Here is an 18,304-nt window from a genome sequence, read left to right as displayed (position 1 = left end):
AATTGCCAATATATATATATATAGTTTGTCAAGCGACATATCGCTTTATATTTGTCGTGCTTGTATCTTGTAGTCGATGATGGCTTCTGACGGTCTCAATTAATACGATGATGTTCTAGTCAGCCAGCTCAGACGTGCGTCTCACGTCAACCCCTGTCAGTAGCAACCTGGTATTGTATAACACACAGCACTGTAACCAATTTTCACCTGCGGACGGCCGATGGTACTTGTACCCCCTGTAACTGTGTGACTTTCACTGCAGCAAACGTTGTGACCGACTGATGTTACGGGAGGGGGCAGCTGCGAGACGTGTTCGGTCATGTCGCACCGTTTAGCGACTCAACAATCTTTTGCGAACATGAGATGTAGCTCTACCGGTCGATCTTTGCTTTGAGGTGTTCACAATGAACGCTGGGGTATGCAGTTCAGTGAGCAGTCAACAACTGCAGGTGCTTGACAATATTATCGGAATTCGCAGAGGCGATCACACCTGAAACGCGTAGATCATGTGCGTAAATATCGTAGCTCACGTGTTGTTTGTGCCCAACGTTGCAAGATTGGCACTCGAACAGTCACTGGCTGAATGGTTTATGAGAATGAATGGACTTTTTTGTCCTGGGCTTTTAGAGATCTCCGTTCGAATCGATGCGGGAACTTTTCTTTTTGCGGCGGGAAAGCATCAATTTCACGCGGGAACGGCGCATTCTAGCAGGGCCTCGCGGGAATGTTGACGCTAGACTTGGGGTTGACAAGCCGCTACTTCTGCTTTTTCCTCTTCTCGTTGTCTCACTGTCCGGACCGAGTGGTTGCTGATCGCCACGGCATCTTGTTGCTTTCGGTACGTTTGGTTGGCAGGGCAGGAACACATATAGTTAATGCTACCACATCTATTATATTGATTATCGATCGCTTGAGTCCTTTTCCCACCCAATTTTTTTTTCCCGCGATGTAAGCGTCGATCCCGGGCTCACAATGAAGCCAAGTTATGTCTCTGTTTCTGAAGCGTGTCCGTGCCGACTAAACGTCGCCACAGGCACGCTTCAGAAACAGAGACATAACTTGGCTTCATTGCTCGCTCTGTATACGATCAAGAGACATTTGAGCAATTCATTCCCGCCACTACGCTTTGACCATGGAAAGGATAGGTGTTCGATTCTACGTGAATGGATGACTGATCTACAAGTCCACACGGACAGGCAGTTGTGCCTTCCAGTGTTCGAAATCTGGCTCAGAGAAGGATGGGGGATTGTCTCCAAATTGACGCTTGATGGCAGCCTTATTATCGTTCTTCAAGGCCATCTGTTTCAAGGCGTTACGGATGGCGGTGGCGTGATCTTCGTCATATTCACTTAGACTCTTAAGGACGAGTTGGCCCTTGACATATATGCCGCCCAAGTACAAGAGCTGCCAAGCATTCAGACCCTGCTATTAGCTCGACGCTGGGCCATTGGTGGGAAAGAACATACAGCTTCCTTGCGACCTTCGCGTACGAAGCTCCAGTTGAAGTCGACCTTAACAGATTCCCACCACACGTCGCGTTCGAGGCAGAGAACGTTCATCGAGGACCAAGGAACTGTGGTCATTTTCTTGCTGGAAGTAGTGCTGAGGACGTGGCTTATCTCCTCGGTCAGCCTAGTTCGCTGGGCCTGCAATGGGAGACGGGAATGCTGAACAGCGAGCGAGTCGCTACTGGCGCCATCCGCGTCACGAGAAGCATGAGCATCCTCTGTGTCACCGAAGAAGCGTTAGCGGTTCCAAGGCACCGAGATCTAGAAGAATCACTCACGACGTCGAGCGCGAAGTTCAGAAATCCCTGCCTGAATTGAATTGAGAACAGTCCGGCTATGGTCTGGATTATTCCCGCCGATTCCCCAACGCTTCTGCAACACCGCCTCGAGGTACGGGCCCTTGATCACGGCCTGTGGCATGAACGGATGGTCCGCCGCAAGAGGCATTAAAAGGATGAAGCTGGCAATCTCATAGTTGTCGTGAAGTCGACCAAGCTATGAACCGCCCGGTTGAGCGTTCCCGCCAGGTGATCAGCACCTGGCAACTAATAACTCGGACCAAAAAGAGGACGACTGACCTGTAAGGACAGTTCCTGGATCATAGCGTTGCCGCGTATCGCTTGTAACCTCCGTGTATCTTTGATCTTTGGTACTGTGGCTGTAGTACGGCGCTTATTCCCCTGACGCTTCTGCTCAAGCTCCTCTAACGTCCGCTCGATGACATCAGGTGGCCAGTAATTCGCAGCCTTTCTCTTTTTGGCTTCTGCTTGAAGCGTTTTAAATTGCTCTTGAACAACCGAAGGGGTGGCCGAGGGGACCGACGCAGAAGTGCTGTCTGATGAGGGTACGGGAGTCGCATCGATGTTGGCTGAGAGGCCTGCAAGCCGGAAGACATAGTGAGCTGCGGGTGCGAGGTGAGACCTCCCCTGGACACGGGAACAGCGGACTCACGGAGGTCTTTTGCAGTGAGATGTACCCATGCTTGCCACTCGTTCAGTTTGCGACTCTTCTTTTCCTTCTCGCTGATATTGAGAACGGAGTAGAGTAACCTCTGCGGTTCGATGTTGAGTTTGGTAGCGTATTGCGAGCATTGTACGCGGAGGGAGCTAAGGATATCCTGCACGGCAAGATTGTAGTTCAACTGGCCGACTTGACTGGCCGTTGCCGCGCGTATATCCAATGCCTCCCCAAGATCAAGCTCATTTGATAGATCGTTGGTGGTAAAGGGCTCTGTATGGTCGTTATTCGTGTTGGTGGTAAAGGGCTCTGTATGGTCGTGATTTAAGTTGATGGTGGCATCGTTGTATGCGGACGCCAGGGTTTGGCTATGATGTCCAGACTGCATACCGCCTCTCTAGCAAGTATTGGGAAAGATATAGCTGCAGAATGAAACGATTGATGACAGTGAAAGGAGGGTTCGAAGGACTTACAAGGTGATCGAGACCGAACTTTGAGAAATCTGCGATATCTGGTGGCTGCCAGTTTGTTTACTTTTTGGAGACGGGAATGGCGGGAATGACGAATCAGACCTTAAAAGTGGGATCGACGAGTCACACGCGTTACCGCACAAAGAGATCAAAGGCATGTCTCACAATCAAAACAAAGAATCCTAGTTTCCCGCACAACAACAATGAGACCCGACATTGCGATACCCTCAAACAGTTCACAAAGGATACGTCTTGATCGTTCAGGTACAAGGATCTTCGAAGGACAAAGAAGGCGAGTCTGTGTATAACGTGTTTAGGGAGGTATATAGAAGAGCTGATGAAAATCGCTCGAGACTCGAACTCGAGGGGGCGCGTATGCAAGATATTGAACTCCATTTGCGTGAATCACATAGCTTCATAGTCTTTTCGCTGTACCTACCTATTCCTTATCGCCAACGACTTAATATCATGTCAGCAAACACTACCAAGTCCGAGCTTAATGTCTCAAAACCCAAGCTCACTCCAGAGGAACTCTATGAAGTGAAAAGAGCGCAATGCCTACTGAACGCGCAGAACAGGAAGAAGAAGAAGGGGAGCAAGAAGAACAAGGGGACGGGCAAGCGGAAGGCGGAGGAGACGCTGGAGGGTACCGAAGTAAGCGTTGACCTGATGTGCTGCATGTTGTTGATGAGTGCACTGATGATATACGCTATCTGACTTCAATTTCCAGGAGAAAAAGAAGAAGGTTTCCGTTACCAAAAAGGAAAGCGAAACCGCACCCTCGACACCCCTCTCCACCCCACCTCCTGAGCGCACCCCGCAACCAGTTCCAGCGCTTTCCCGTGACATCACACCTCAGGTCGAACGCAAGTCGGATCCCGCAGGGACCCCCGCCAACGAGAGGGAGCATGAGCAGGGTACAGCGGGAACGGGAGAAAAGGACGGGGTAGAGACCGACAAGCGGGTGGATGTTGACGAGCAAGGACAAAAGCAGGAGGAAGGGCGGGAAGACGACGAAGAGGTGAAACCGGTGAGCCACCCAGTTGTCTCGAGGCGCTCAACACAGCATATTCACAAGTAGGTTTTCGAAATGATCAGGACATTCATGCCAGCACGGGTGATCTTGGAAAAGATACCTTCGATTATACGGATGACCTACTGAACAATCTGGACGTCTCCGGACTCAACACCCATTTCTTCGGGGACCAGAAGCCTGGCGTCGAAGAGGAGGATGTGTTGATGGGAGATCTTGGAGATTTGGGGGGTTTGGGGGGTTTGGGCGATGTTCGAGATACGGCGGACACAAATCTCGGATGGGGACCAGGCGGGAAAGGAGAGGATGGATTCGCTTCCTGGGAGGGGAACGTTGGCAAAGACTCTGAGGATCGAAGGGATCAGGGTCCCGCAAAGCCTGTGCCTTCGTCAGGAGACTCGGCTAAGGAGGAGGAAGAACAGGTAGCTCCGGGTTCCCAGAGGAAAGACAAAGAGGCTGTCGCCGATAACACAGGTGCAACGGGACAAACCGGAGGTGCCATGGGAGGAACGGAGGAGGGGGAGTCGAAGAAGGGCGCAGCAGGGGGGGACGGGAACGCCATGTCCGGAAGTGAAAGTGCAGAGGTCGCTGCGGGAAAGGTTAGTCTTGGGCAATATCTCAATTAGGAAAATTAAGATGAATCGTGTGCTGATGGTGATGTGCTTGAACGGTATACAGAACGAAGGTATCGAGAACCTGCCTCACCCAGCGGGAATGGTTCCGTTTGAACTTTGGGACACACCCACAATCAGCTTCACTCGTCCCGAACCAGTGATTGCTAGGTCGGCTTATAAAATAGACGACAAAGCGATCAAGGAAAGCTTCGCGAAGTTCGACCAACGGTTCCCGTCAGGCGGCTTTGAGCTTCCGGGCTCTTCGACTGTGCGGACGAGGCAAGGCATGGCCGAGAAAGTCGAGTTGAAGGGACGGGCGCGTAGGGAGAAAAGTGTGGACGAGTTCGCTGCCTCCCCCACCCCAAACCAACAACCGGCTGCGAACACGAGACTCCAGAAGGAGGAAAAGGACTGGCTCGGCGGGGTTGTTTACGGGATGCATCGAAACTTGCGGGAACCGATTTACCGCTCAGGATCTCGCTGGGTCGAGCCATTCCACACCGCCCGGTACAAGAACCCCGACGGGCTATGTGATGCTCTGACGCACGCACGGTACCAGTTGAAGCGGGAAGACGCGAGTCTCGACTTGTGGTTGCTGTATGGAATAACCCGGATCGAGGAGATCCTTGGTGAAGGTTGGAATCCGGAGGAGTGGGCGAAGATTACAGCTCTAGCAGGAGGAGATGGACGCCCGCAAGCCGCGCGTCTCTGCGACTTCTACGAGATCTGCTGGGACTCCGGAGTGTACGACGTCGCGTTTAGTCTCGGTGGGCGCTTTCGGGGTGCTGGCAACTTCGGGCTCGACGTTGCGGAGAACCAGGTGCTTGGGATGGCCGTTCAAGTTCTCGAAGCAAAAGATGAATACTGGCGTGGAGTATCCGGGCGGGAATTGTCCAGGCGAGCGCTGGCAGTGACGGGAATGACCGAAAAACTGGTCAACGTGGTTCTCACACGCCCTTTAGAGCTGCTCGAAGAGATTAAGGCGCAGGAGGACATGGCCGCTGAGGCCGTTGACGAACTGTTGGGCGACTCTCCCATCCAAAGTCGCGGGGAACTGAGTGTCGACGCATTACCAAGCGTCTGCGACACCGAGGCGAAGAAGACACTCTGGTTGCACTCGAGACATAAACTTGAAAGAGCGGCAGCGATGAGAGTTGTGGCTGGGTTGGAAATACGGCAGTACGGTTGGGAGCAAGGGTATTTCATGGGCCGCGAATGGATGCGGGGAGCAAGTCCCGACTTCATTATGACCGTCGCCGGAATCATCTCGACGATCTTCAGCAAGCGACGGGAATACAAGTCAGAATCGTCTCTCGCGGGGGAATTGCATTATCTCCGGCGATTGATCGGGGCGGGAAGGTTCTACGAAAGCGAGTGGATTCCCGTTCTCGACATGTTCCGGCGGACCGATGGGGTAAGGCTTGCAACTACCTTGGAGAAACTGCAAGTCGCCAAACGTCTGCCCGAAGCGAGGCATCGGTGGGCGGACATTGCATCGCGTGCTCGAGAGTTGTGGAGGGAGAACGGGGAGACTGTAGCGATACCGGTCGCCTTCGACATGAGTCTTGCCCAAACGAACCCAAAATGGGCCCTTCCCGCTCTTCGCACCTTAGCATCGAGGCCGCTCATCAGCGCGGGACGGGAGACTTTGCGAGCCCATATCGGGGAACAATTGGACATCGTGGTCCATACGGAGACCTGGGCGGGATACCTGAGCGATGTTTGGCGCCTGAAGCTGGGTTTGATGGACGGTCTGACTTTCACGGAGCGGTGTTCTTTCCGGGAGAAAGTCCTCGCACGAGTGATGGGAAAGCGATACGAGCGGGAGGTAGAATCCTACCTTTGCCAATTTCACTACCCTGGTCTCAGCGGCGGCGGAACGGGGGAGGGGGTTGTTGCGAGCGAGTCGCAAGTCGTGCCAGAGAGGTTCCGTTGGTCGAAACCAGCCGTGACGGAAGAGATCGACTTCCATAACATCGAGTTGCGGGAGGAAGCCCTGAAAGCGGAACGACGGAGGGCAGCGGAGCAACGGGCGCAGGCAAGGTGTGTAGCTAACTCACAAACTAATCACCAACTTCCACTAAGTCAGAAATTATTTAAACTTGCATTTGCGAAATACCTAGTCGGGAAGCGGTAATCGGCCAGGAAAACATGTCTGATATTATTGACGGGAACGACGATATCGACATGGGCGGCGGGGACTTGGGCGGGAATAGTGAGTTGGCTAGCGGGAAGGAGAGCGACGAAGGAGACGGGCCGCATGGGACGGCGCAAGATATTGAGTATGTCGTTCTTAAGCATTCGCAAAGCGTTGGCTGTAGGCTAACATGTGTGTTGCAGGACGCAAGAGAAAGAGCAGGTACAAGGGGCGTTGATCAAGATGGTGCTCGATGCTAACAACGGTGGCGGGAAATCGACCCCCTCAGTGAATGCGTGAGTTACGCGAATAATGAGACGGGGAAAGATATGTGATTGACTTGTGCCTTCTTGACCATTGGTTGGCATACAATAGCGAGTGGTATCCAGAAAAGATCGAGTTCAAGCACGAGTTGGAGAATCCAACGACGCTTTACGTGGATCTACAGAGGAAGGACAAGCGAGAGATGCCAGTATGGGAGTCCGCGACCAATCCGAACTGGCTCCCCGACGCTTTCATTGGACCGGGATCGCTCACCCAGAAGAGCGAGAAGGCAAGGTCCGCAAGAGAGGCGGCGCATGAACGGACGAAGCAAATCGGCCACTACACTGAGCTTCAGAAGACCAAGAACGTCGAACTCGCCGAGCGGACAGGAAGGTTCTCGGTGACCTTTACAACGGGACCCTTCACTGAGGGAACGTGTTCTGTCTTGGTCTTTGAATCGCCGGGGATCAACGCTGGTCAGAAGTATCTTCGGGAAATGGTTGATATCTTCGCCAATGCTGTGTATCCGGCGGCGCGAGACATGAACCGGCGAATTCGGGAGGCAGAACAGCCCGGATCGACAGAAGGGATGCTTTCGCCCTGGCAGGAAGACGCTCCAACCGATTCCGACGAGGAAGAGGACATACCGGCGGACGTTGAAGAGAAGAAGAAGGTTGGGGGACTCGAAAGAGGTGGCAGCGGTAAAGGGGGAAAGAGGAGCGGGAAAGATGACGGGGCCGAAAAATGAGGCGGGAATGCTCGCGGGAAGTGAGTGCCGACAAGTTAGCCAGAGCGGAGCACGAAGTGGGAGGTGTGATTGGGGTCTTGTGGTATACATAGTGTTGAATTTATGCTGTATCTCTTCTCTGCTGTCGACGGTTCTATAATCCCAAGCATCGCGTAATATTGCTGTGTGTTGTATGTCTGCCCTATTCTCTCCGGTCGATCGACTTGACAATAACGAGGGAGACATTGTACATAGCAAGTTGTTGGAACGATTCAATCGCTGGCTTACATGAATCGATGGTGTTCCAACCAGTTAGGTGACAGTCATGTTGTCTTGCATGTCTTCACGTACGTGAGTACTGGATACGCACGTATCATGCGTCGACAATGAAAATAATGAAAAGGGGATTCAAGTGAAACTCGCGGGAAGTACAAAAGAAAGACGCGGGAACACGTTTTTGCCCTGGAGGTGAACGACGGGAAAGATGACGCTTGGTATTTTTTCAGGCATCAAGAGTGTTCTTGTCGCGCGAAGCGTCGCGCGACATCTCAACACGCGCGTTCAGCATAGAATTATGCTGACGCGTGGTAGGTTTATCAGCACTGCCTATGCTGCGACAGCGCCAGGGACAGGTGGTGATGAGGTGACGACAGCCAGGGTAACCAGAGGCCAGAGATAGGGGACAATGACATCGAGTGCAATCAATCACACCATCATTCTTCATCAGAACAAGATATAATACCACCTTGACCACCTCCCAGGCGCTCTCATATCCGTAGACAATGGCGTACCTATTCTCAGGGCTGATCGAATGGCTCAAAGGTCTGCTATGGCAGAAGAAGCTCGAGGTCGGTACAACCGCCTTTCGATGGAGGTAGACGTGTTGGGTATATCAGCTGATCCGGATTCTATTGTCCGAATGTTGGGTGAGATTAGGTTACGATCGTCGGACTGCAAGCTAGTGGGAAGACCAGGCAAGTCCCTTTCCCTCCTCTCATGATATCGCAAGGCCCGTCCGAAGCTTACCGAACCCTTTCTCTCTCCCGCTCTGGGTGTATCGACAACTCGACCATAGCTTGACAAACGTTCTGGCAGCCAACCAGTTCAGCTCGGATGTGGTGCCTACCGTAGCGTTCAATCTGAAACAGGTCAAGAAGGGGAACGTGAACATGAAGATCTGGGATTTGGGCGTGAGTCTGGGTTCCTTTTGCCGCTACCCCTGATGTCTGAGAAGGGACTAGGAGGACAAAGTCGAAAGCTGGGACATATAATACAAGTACCGGGGCTGACGGATCGCGTTTGAATTTCTGGCTTGGGCGCTTCAGGGTCAACCAAAGTTTAGAAACATGTGGGATCGGTATGCAAGAGGGGCGGATGCGATCGTCTACGTGGTGGATTCTGCAGACGTGAGTTGCCCCTTTTTCACCGTCTCTTCGTCCGGGTTGCATCCCTGTTTCGCTGACGAGACCCTTCTCCACCTATTTGATCTTTACATTCAATGACCGTCACCTTTGCGCTCGTATCGCCCCCATCTTCACTTTCGCGCTCACCCTCGGACGTAATCAGCGAGCAACAATTCCCACAGCAGCCTCCGAGCTTCACTCCCTCCTCGCCGTTCAAGCACTAGCCGGCGTACCCCTGTTGGTACTGGCGAACAAGAACGACCTACCAGAAGCCATGGGAGTGGACGAGATGATCGGGGCCATGGGATTGGAGAGGATCCGGGATCGGGCTGTCAGCGTGAGTGTAGAGTCTCCTTTGCCACAAGTTCGACAGGGACTCGGGGTGAATCGCGCGGTGCTATGAGCGTAAGGCTGATACCAACGATCATCTTCTCGTTGGGGATTGGAATTCCAGTGTTACTCGACATCAAACAAGACGAAGCATAATCTGGACCTCCTCATCTCCTGGTTGACGCAACGAGCGCACTAGACCACCGTTCCCACTTCGACGGGCTCTCACCCTGAGGACTGGTCTTTCGGACGACCGCTACTTTTCAGTTGACCGTGTTCTGTGCCAGTTTCGCTACTGGCCTTTGTACGGCAGGGGATATCCCTTCTATCCGATCGCCCGAACTTTCTCTTTTCGCTTCTCTTATATCTTGTATACAAAGTAATGCCTCAATAATCTCACCGGAGCTGGCTGTAATGAGCTCTTGACATCTAGATCCTATTCTTGATATGTATATCACTCATGGAACGCTGCCGTTGACTAAGGGTTAGTGGCCATGATTTGATGTCGGATCGGCCGAAGCCGGGGTCCCCGCGGCAACTCACTCGGTCCCAAAGATCCTCGCTCGACCGCTCGTATCTCGAGTAAGGTCGACCTTGCTGCCAGAGTGTCTTCACCAACCCATTCTCAATCAGAGGGACAGTAACTAGCACAGCATACTATCATCTTGAAGATACACTCAGGAAGAAAGTATACGAGCTGCACAGGTCTGGCCAACAGGATGGTACGCTTCCTCACCTCAGTCGATGCCGGCGCCTGCTTGCTAATAATGACTGCATATTTCGCCCCCCTATGTTCTGCTCTGTCTTGAAACAGTTTCGGGTCTCGCACGGCCGTCATCGTGGACTTGGGAATCTTTCAACAATATGCAGCCTACATAATAGCTCGAGGCGGTTGGCTACGACGAGTGTCAAGGGGAAGGACGGGTTTATGGCTGGAGATGGGGTTTGGGTGAAGAGCCCTCGCGATGTGAGTCCATACAGTACAGTCGTCCTTCGGATAAGCTATACATGAGCCTTGAACGTCGTAGCTGACCATGGTTTCGGGTCGGTATCGATTCAGATATCGAACCACCTGGACAAATACATCGTCGGACAAGATAAAGCCAAAAAGACCCTCTCCGTAGCCGTGTTCAACCATTATCACCGGATAGTCCACTCGAGAGAACAAGCTCAGGCTTTCAGGGAAAACCTGGACAAGGAACAAGCTGCATTGGAACAGGAAGAAGCTAGGATATCCGCCGCTTCCTCGGCTGCGCGAGTCGAGCTTGAAGAGTCGAGAAACACGGTCGTCCCCAAGGCTTCAACTAAGCGGAATAGGGATTCTGGCGGGGAGAGGAGGGAGATCCGGATCGAGAGTAGGATCGTGGAGCCAGATCCGACCAAGACGCATGAGCCTTCGACATGGACAGGTGAGGCTCTGGCGATTCATTTCCTACCATTCAAATAACGAGCTGATAACATCCATGTTGCCTTATGACAGGCCGAAACTTCTACACCCCCGTATTTCCTCCGAATCAGCCGCCCATAGATGACGGGTCCGCCGTACGAAGGCCTTCAACCCTGCTAGGTCGTCTTTCTGGGGCGTTCGTGCAGAGTGTCGCTAGCGATCGGGACCATGATGGCGTCCAGGCTGGTGGATCGAGCACGAATGCCGCGTCAGAAGAGCAGGATGGAATCGCAGCAGATGATCAGGAGGGAGGGAGGTTTGCCTTTGAGGACGTGGAGGATGATATTGATCTGGAGAAGAGCAACGTCTTGATGCTGTGAGTCAAAGTAGCAAGCCTGCTTCCTTGACTGTCGCGAAGCTCAGCTAATCGCTTGACTCTGTTCTGGTGCCTGCAGCGGCCCTACTGGCTCAGGAAAGACTCTCCTGGCGAGGACCCTCGCTCGAATCTTGGACGTACCCTTCGCCTCATCCGATGCAACGAGTTTCACCCAAGCTGGATATGTCGGAGAGGATGTGGAGAGTGCCGTAGGAAGGCTGTTGAAGAACGCGGATTGGGATGTCGCGCGAACAGAGTGAGTTCGATTCCTGGGACAAGTAAGCGAGAGGGGAAAAGCGGCTGACATGTTGAAAATTGCAGGATCGGAATCATACATATCGACGAGGTAGACAAGTTGGCCAGGCGAGGAGGAAGTGGGGAAGGCGCGAGTTGGGGAGGTAGGGATGTCGGTGGCGAGGGTGTCCAGCAGGGTAAGTCCAGACTATAGATGTGCTTTAGATCGACTTCTAGCTAATTATGTGAAATCGTTTCCCTAACAGCCCTGCTGAAGCTACTAGAAGGAACTTCTCTGACGTTGCAAGCGAAGCCTTCACCTCAAACCGTAGCGCCTACCCCGCCTCCTCCATCGGCTCTAAGCGGTTCGATGTCATCAACGCCACACACATCAGCGGAAGGTCCATCGGGAGGTAAGGGACTTGGTGCTGCATCATCAGATTGGCCCGGGAAGAAGGGGATCAGGGAAGGGCTGCCTCAGCATGGTGCTGCTGGCGGCGTCGGGTCGTCCGGAGGTGCGTATAGGATTAGAACTCACCCGGATGATCGATCGCTGATTGAGACCGCTGCAGGCAACAAAGGCGAAACCTTCAATGTAGACACGTGAGTTCCGTTCGAGCGAGAGAAGCTCTTATCCCCTGCGAAAATCTAAACGCATTTCTATTACCAGCACAAATATCTTGTTCATCCTTTCCGGAGCCTTCGTCGGGTTAGAGCAGATAATAGCTCGAAGGAGCAACAAGGGCGTACGTATCCAGACGAAAATCCATACCCCAGCTCGAAACCTGCTTACATCGTAGACCCGTATGCAGTCTATCGGTTTCAACGCCGTACTAGCCGAACCAATAGCTGCGCCAGGCTCGGAACCATTGGAAAATAGCGACGCTCATGCGGAAGAATCAGCAATGTCGAACAAAGATCGATTGACCGGGCTGACGAGCCACGACCTTGTGGAATATGGCTTCATTCCAGAGTAAGTCTCGGTTTCGTGATTTAACATATCGACCGCGTCACTCATCTCGTGCTTTCGCAACCACCAGGTTTGTGGGAAGGGTACCGGTCCTGGCTCCACTTCATCCCTTATCCCTGTCCGATTTGATGCGAATCCTTGTGGAGCCAAAGAACGCCATCATCAAGCAGCAACGAAAGCTATTCTCCCGATGGGACTGCGAGCTGCAATTCTCGGAATCGGCTCTGAGAGCTATCGCAAAGGAAGCTCTTCGACGTGGTGGAAGTGCTCGACACCTAAAGAGCGTGATTTCTGAGCTTCTCTTGGAGGCCAATTATGAATCGCCTGGCTCGGTGAGTTATGGCCGGCGATGAAGGCTCTTCCTGAGCTTACAATTTGCGCAAACAGTCTGTAAGGTACGCAGCTGTGACTCAGGCGGTCGTCCGCAAAGAGATCCCGGTTCTCTACTTCTCTCGCGGTCAGAAATCCCTCTTCAACCGTGCCCTAACAGAAGACGACGCACCAAAGCCTTCTCCGAGTGATTCTTCTGAACCTAATCACTCTGAAGGCCGTTCTCGCACGTACGCTCCGATCGAGGCAGACCTCGATGTGGATCCCGAACCTGCACGAGCATTCGGAAGATCGACAAGACCGAATATCGCGCAGCGATCAGCCTCTTCGATTTACGAACATAGGCGATTGTTCCACTCTGCCCGCAATCTCGGTCAGCAGCAAAATCAGAAGAACCGTCCGCAGCGGTCAACACCAGGGAAACCCAAGTCAAACGCCAAATCGGCCAAAAGACGTCAGGCCATTGCCTCGCAAGACCTCAGATCCAGTCGATCGGAAACCCGAAGTCCAGTAATGCAATGCATTGCCTATTCGACGGCCGAACGTTACGATCTAGTTGCCATAGCTCGAGAGCTCAATCGTCAAGAAGTTCCCTTCACCCTGGCATTCGAGCAAGATAGGACCGATCAGGCCATCGTGGTCTCAGGCTGGAACTTCGGGCTCGGTGCCGGAGCTGACGCTCGGACAGAGGAAGCGATCAGCTTGGCAAAGCTTGCCGAGGAAGCCGCAAGGAGAGGGGAAGCCAGCAGTACCAACGACGCTTCGCCGTTTTCGATCGCCAGTGTCTCATTAGAGCAGAATCCGACCTACGAGCAAGGCAAGGAAGGCGAAATTTGGATCTTCAAATCAGGGAGCTTCGTTACATGGGGTATGTCGCATGCAGAAGGACGAACGTTTATTCGCGAGGTTGTCCGTAATAAGAGGGCTAGGATCGAAGTCGGGCCCATCCCTCACCACGATATTCAAACGGAGGAAGTAGATTATGTCACCGACCCTAGCGAGTGAGTAATGCCCAGCCTTGGAGGGCGATTTGTCGCGTACTCATTCGAGTTTCTTTCAGAGAAACGAGAATCAAAGGCAACTTGATCCTGCTTGGACGTCCGCCTGAGCTTCATTCGTTCCAGCAGTCTCCTACCTACGCCTCATTCTTGACCCGGTACACGTTCTCAGTTGCTTTGGCACGATCATCGGCCCTCGCGTTGGTCGAAGCAAAGCTCAATGCGCACCTCGAAAGCGTCGGCAAAGTCCCAGGACTCCTCGAATCTACGGGAACACAGCCTTTGAAGAGGAAAGAAGTCATCCGGAAGATCGGAGAGCTGATGGTACTTCGAGAGGCGGTCAACTTCCGCGGTGGTGGACTGGAAGACACCCCTGAAGTGAGTAGGGCCTCAGATCCTGATTCGAACTCCCGCAGCTGACATTCCTTCTTGCCGCATTCAGATCTATTGGTCCGAGCCCCAATTGGAATGTGAGCATGACATGGCGAAGTCTGTCCGTGAGTGATATGGTTTACTCACGTCCTGCAACGGCTTGCCAGCGTATTTCGACGCGGTTTCAAGCGAGTTTGAGATGGAAGATCGTATTGAGACGATCAACCAAAAGATCGATTACGCCAGCGAGGTGCAGAGCACGCTGCGAGCGCTCCTGACCGAAGTAAGCCATGATCAAAACGCAACACGTTTGTCACGGCGCTGATTATATTGCGCAGGGCTCCGCTCACCGTATGGAAGTCATCATTATCGCTTTGATCGCTGTCGAGGTTGTTCTGGTAAGCCAAGTTGAGCTCATTGCGTGACGCGCATGAGCGCTGATCATCTGACACCGATACTTGCAGGCATTGATCCGTGAAGGTCCGGAGCTGCTACATAGCTTGACGAATCTTCTGACCGGGTTTAATTTGGTGAGCCTGGGCTGCTACCGCTGTCACTGCATCGGTCAGCTGATGCATGCGCTTCCCTTTATCATTTCAGGTCAGCAAGCAATTCGCTTTCCCGACGGCTATCGCGGCGTTATCATCATGTTCGGCGGGAACTCAGGCTTCACCTTCGCGAAATCCATTGCCGATTGCGTATCACGTACTTCAGCACCCTTTGCCATATCAAGCCGGTCTCGAACTACAGAACGCAATCATACAAGCTCGACTAAAAGCCAAGAAAGAAGATCCGACCAGTGATCTGGCTCTTCAGGACGTGATCCTCTTATTAGGTAAGCCACCAGTAAAATCCTGCTCTCTGCATCGTCGATACTAGACTTTTTCAATCTCGCAGAACACACACCAACATACACCACGGGCCGGCGAGAGGCTCAAGCCGGAGCATTGCACCCGGAGGAAAAAAAAATACAGAACGTCGGCGCAGAGTTCCATGTGACGAAACGGGGCGGACAGGTTACCTTTCACGGTCCTGGACAACTAGTTGGTTACCCATTGATTGATCTGCAGCGATCCGAGGTGAGTCTCCTGTACGTTGGTATTCTTCCGTTCGGTCTGCTCACTGGGCCCTCATCTGGTTTAGGTGACCACTCGATGTTACGTTTCATACCTGCAAGACATACTGGCGTCATATGCTCGCGAGCGGCACGGTCTCGAGGTTCTCGCCCCTCACCCTGACGATCACGTTGGGGTGTTTGCGAATGCAAACGAGAAGGTAAGTTGTGGTCCCCTTGACCCAAGGCCCATAACGCTGACTCGTTTGCGAGTCTAGTTGGCCTCGATCGGTATTCATATGCGCCACCGCTTCACGTCACACGGATTCGCCATGAACGTAACGAACCAGCCGCTCAGCTGGTTCAACCTCGTCACGGCCTGTGGACTCGATGACGTGCGAGCCACTTCGCTACAGAAGATGCTGCCAGACACGAGCGAAACCACCGTCCGATCGGTCGCAGAGGATCTTATGCCATATTTCTCTCGGAAATTCGGTCGCGACGTGGTCCCGTTGACTACCTTGAGCGGTATGAACGCCGGGGCCGATACTATCACAAAGCTGATCCGACAAGCCGAGAAGGAGGCTCAGGGAGAACCGCTGGAAAGTGGAAAGACATGGCCGGAACGACCAATGATCGAGGCATCCACTTGATTACCGCTCCAAGCTTGCTGATGACGGAACGACACTTTTGACACCATTCATAGACATAAAGGTTCTTGTTGTACGAGTAGAGAAAATGACACCTTGTAGTGATTAGTCAGACATTGCATTGCTCCTGATCCAGTCTTCGTTCATTCACTTCCTCGTCATATGCTGAGTCGTCCCTGCTCGTTTAGTTTCGAGCCTTGGTCTCCACGTCCATCTTGATTCGGGCTTGCCAAAGGCTTTGCATGTTCTTGACCTAAGAAGAAGCCAGGGTTTAGCTCAGAAGTCTCATACAGCTTCACGGTAAACGATTCTAAAGGCCTTACGAGATCAGCGAATCCCTCCTCACAGACCACGCTCGCAACTATGCTTTCAAGTTCTTCTTCTCCCAGCGAGTACAGGGCCGATTTCGATCGGATTTCAGTGAAAACCCTCTCGCGATCGTCGTTTTGGGAGACCGCCTTTTCGTTCGCATAAGTCGGGCGAGAAAGTAGCATCTGAGCACGCTCGGATTCAGCTTCAGCTTCAGGCTCGAGTTGCGGGGTCGGGCGCTTCGTCCTGATAGACGGTCCATAAAGATCGATGAGCGGCTTGTCGTGAACGAGCTGTTTATCCATGTGCATTCTCATTCCTATATCCATATCCATATCGTCGTGTCGGTACTGATATTGATCCCTCTTGCTCCGTTTAGCTGAAGGCGAGTCGTGCGGGTGCAAGTTGGTATGATGAGCTCGAGGACTAGAAATGGCGTGTAACGGCCATTGAGCCGGGCCAGACGTTTCCGGTTGAGTGTAGGATTCTGCTTCTCCTCCTTGGGTATGCGCTTCCATCTCGGTCTCCTCGTAGGATCGTTTCTGTTTTTGCGGGGACGAGTAGAGGTTCTCTTGGGATCCGACATCCATGGTACCGCCCGCGAGCACCCTATTGTGGTCGTGGACGGTATCGAACCGAAAAGCCTGGTTCTTGTATTGATTCTGGAATCGGTGAGTCTCGGGACCCCCTCGAAGCGACAAGGCGGGTGTCATAGGACGAGATGAATACCCTGATGCTTGCGTTTGCGTTGGTGTCTGGGTTTGTGTTTGACTTTGAATGTTCGAATCGCGCGTGAATAGGCCTTTGCGAGGTAAGATGATCTCACGTTGCTTCGTAGGTGTTCTGTACATCGCTTCAGGTTGTCGATCAGGTAGGTAGGTAGATTCATTCTCGAGATCCGGGTACCGAGGATTTGACATGGGATAGTGAGAGGCAGGTCGGGGTCTGGTTTGCGAAGGCGGTGGCGGGACCTTGAAACCTTGATTGTCGATCATCGGCGAATACATCACGGATTCCTAGAGGAGGTTTCCTTCACTTTCAGCTCAGTTTAGGTCGTTGAGAAGAATTGACGACATACCGCTCCGTACTCCGACATTGCTGACCCATACTCAGACCTCGCAACATCGAGCGTTCCTCCCATCTGCGACTCCGTAAGCATTCCACTTCCCAAACTTTCCTCCTCATCCCTCGTCGATCGTATGCTAGATTGAGTCAACTGTCGTTGTTTGTCCTTGGTCTGACCTCCGTCCAGTTGAGGACAGAATTCCAGGAGCGTGTCAACGATCTTCCTCGCGTCGGTCTCGTTGATGCAGCGGACTTGGACACGGCTGTAAGTCTGCACGGCGTCCACAGGTTTCGATCAAGATGAGTTTGCGAAGTGAACGGGAAAATGACTCGACTGACGTGATCATCTTCGTTCTTGGCTGAGGCTTTCGTATGAGAGAGTTGGGATAGAGGGACGAGAGCTCTACATGGATATCATCGATTATCAGTCTGTTGTAGGGTTTTACGATGCCTGCTGAGCACTGACTTGACGAGAAGTCCGTTGACCGATAACTTGTAAGAGAGAATCGGTCTCTTGGATTTGGAATGATCCCATCGTCTGGCATACTCTAGGATGTCAATGAGGTACTGGTGCGAGAGGTATTTCGCTGATCAACGTCGATCCGGTGGTCCTGATGAAGACCGATGGAGGCTCACATATCGGCTCGAACCACTCCAGATCGAGATCTTGCACATATCCTTGTTCCTTGTACTAGATCCTAACGCCTGGCTTTGATCGTCGTCTTGTTCTTGGTATGGTCTGATCGTCTCGATCCGCAGGAACAGCCGATTCGCAGGGGTATCAACGCTGCCAAGAAATCAGCTCGACCTAAGAGATCGTCGCGGATAAGATCAAGCTCACTAGTGTGTCCATTCGAGGTCTTTCGTTTGTACGGTATGTTTGAGAGCTGCATTTTTTGGCATCGATAGCTTGAGAAGCGGGACTGCGGCGTGAATAAAGAGGGGAAGGGGGGGGGGGGGGGGGGGGTGATCGTCAGCGCCGGAAGCTTATGAGGAGATCGTTTCACTCACGCTCGACTGTGGTCAACCCGCGACCGCCGAGTTGCTGAGCCATCTCGTATCGATTATTGCTGGATGATTGGTTGGCTGTGTGATCTTGAGTTCATCTGGCTGGCT

At 52.7% G+C, this 18,304-nt stretch overlaps 5 protein-coding genes across 5 annotated transcripts; 3 read left to right on the top strand and 2 right to left on the bottom strand.

The window, feature by feature from the left end:
* Window positions 1–425: 425 nt before the first annotated feature.
* On the bottom strand, window positions 426–2,853 carry HD553DRAFT_323596 (uncharacterized protein; the record flags this gene model as incomplete). The annotated part of the gene is made up of 9 exons (XM_046181409.1): window positions 426–490; window positions 531–579; window positions 791–887; window positions 972–1,077; window positions 1,191–1,404; window positions 1,467–1,726; window positions 1,787–2,003; window positions 2,087–2,385; window positions 2,664–2,853. 9 exons carry the CDS (start codon window positions 2,851–2,853, stop codon window positions 426–428), a joined length of 1,497 nt encoding a protein of 498 aa, XP_046037114.1.
* A 550-nt stretch (window positions 2,854–3,403) lies between these two features.
* On the top strand, window positions 3,404–7,731 carry HD553DRAFT_341556 (uncharacterized protein; the record flags this gene model as incomplete). The annotated part of the gene is made up of 7 exons (XM_046182646.1): window positions 3,404–3,589; window positions 3,666–3,965; window positions 4,034–4,567; window positions 4,647–6,625; window positions 6,706–6,864; window positions 6,923–7,015; window positions 7,095–7,731. The coding sequence occupies 7 exons, from the start codon at window positions 3,404–3,406 to the stop codon at window positions 7,729–7,731; spliced, it is 3,888 nt and encodes a 1,295-aa protein (XP_046037113.1).
* A 518-nt stretch (window positions 7,732–8,249) lies between these two features.
* Window positions 8,250–10,022, top strand: HD553DRAFT_310173 (ADP-ribosylation factor family-domain-containing protein). Its single transcript, XM_046179815.1, has 6 exons — window positions 8,250–8,558; window positions 8,647–8,684; window positions 8,786–8,900; window positions 9,036–9,116; window positions 9,277–9,450; window positions 9,568–10,022. Exons 1-6 carry the CDS (start codon window positions 8,493–8,495, stop codon window positions 9,640–9,642), a joined length of 549 nt encoding a protein of 182 aa, XP_046037112.1. The 5' UTR covers window positions 8,250–8,492; the 3' UTR covers window positions 9,643–10,022.
* A 49-nt stretch (window positions 10,023–10,071) lies between these two features.
* On the top strand, window positions 10,072–15,960 carry HD553DRAFT_283761 (uncharacterized protein). The gene is made up of 21 exons (XM_046178187.1): window positions 10,072–10,165; window positions 10,258–10,410; window positions 10,504–10,852; window positions 10,924–11,206; window positions 11,286–11,462; window positions 11,528–11,637; window positions 11,707–11,955; window positions 12,013–12,043; window positions 12,111–12,186; window positions 12,253–12,413; window positions 12,481–12,742; window positions 12,798–13,741; window positions 13,801–14,116; window positions 14,181–14,208; window positions 14,278–14,393; window positions 14,449–14,508; window positions 14,575–14,640; window positions 14,711–14,945; window positions 15,008–15,189; window positions 15,254–15,385; window positions 15,443–15,960. The coding sequence occupies exons 1-21, from the start codon at window positions 10,163–10,165 to the stop codon at window positions 15,815–15,817; spliced, it is 4,308 nt and encodes a 1,435-aa protein (XP_046037111.1). The 5' UTR covers window positions 10,072–10,162; the 3' UTR covers window positions 15,818–15,960.
* Window positions 15,908–18,296, bottom strand: HD553DRAFT_224439 (uncharacterized protein). Its single transcript, XM_046177260.1, has 8 exons — window positions 18,200–18,296; window positions 18,030–18,111; window positions 17,825–17,975; window positions 17,655–17,755; window positions 17,528–17,591; window positions 17,202–17,459; window positions 16,138–17,139; window positions 15,908–16,067 (listed from the first exon to the last, which is right to left on the bottom strand). The coding sequence occupies exons 1-8, from the start codon at window positions 18,240–18,242 to the stop codon at window positions 15,999–16,001; spliced, it is 1,770 nt and encodes a 589-aa protein (XP_046037110.1). The 5' UTR covers window positions 18,243–18,296; the 3' UTR covers window positions 15,908–15,998.
* Between the last annotated feature and the right edge of the window lie 8 nt (window positions 18,297–18,304).

The sequence above is a fragment of the Filobasidium floriforme genome, assembly GCF_021052385.1.
Source record: "Filobasidium floriforme strain CBS 6241 chromosome Unknown HD553scaffold_9, whole genome shotgun sequence".
Lineage (NCBI taxonomy): Eukaryota > Fungi > Basidiomycota > Tremellomycetes > Filobasidiales > Filobasidiaceae > Filobasidium > Filobasidium floriforme.
This window is presented reverse-complemented; position numbering and strand designations above follow the sequence as displayed.

Coding starts and splice junctions, on each gene's coding strand:
- HD553DRAFT_310173 (XM_046179815.1), top strand. CDS start 8,493: ATGGCGTACCTATTCTCAGGGCTGATCGAATGGCTCAAAGGTCTGCTA. Junction 8,901..9,035: donor TGAAGATCTGGGATTTGGGC/GTGAGTCTGGGT, acceptor TGGGCGCTTCAG/GGTCAACCAAAGTTTAGAAA. Junction 9,117..9,276: donor ACGTGGTGGATTCTGCAGAC/GTGAGTTGCCCC, acceptor GGACGTAATCAG/CGAGCAACAATTCCCACAGC.
- HD553DRAFT_283761 (XM_046178187.1), top strand. Junction 14,117..14,180: donor GACTGGAAGACACCCCTGAA/GTGAGTAGGGCC, acceptor TGCCGCATTCAG/ATCTATTGGTCCGAGCCCCA. Junction 14,509..14,574: donor TCGCTGTCGAGGTTGTTCTG/GTAAGCCAAGTT, acceptor CGATACTTGCAG/GCATTGATCCGTGAAGGTCC.
- HD553DRAFT_224439 (XM_046177260.1), bottom strand. CDS start 18,242: ATGGCTCAGCAACTCGGCGGTCGCGGGTTGACCACAGTCGAGC. Junction 18,112..18,199: donor CGGGTTGACCACAGTCGAGC/GTGAGTGAAACG, acceptor TTCACGCCGCAG/TCCCGCTTCTCAAGCTATCG. Junction 17,460..17,527: donor CCAAGAACGAAGATGATCAC/GTCAGTCGAGTC, acceptor GACGCCGTGCAG/ACTTACAGCCGTGTCCAAGT.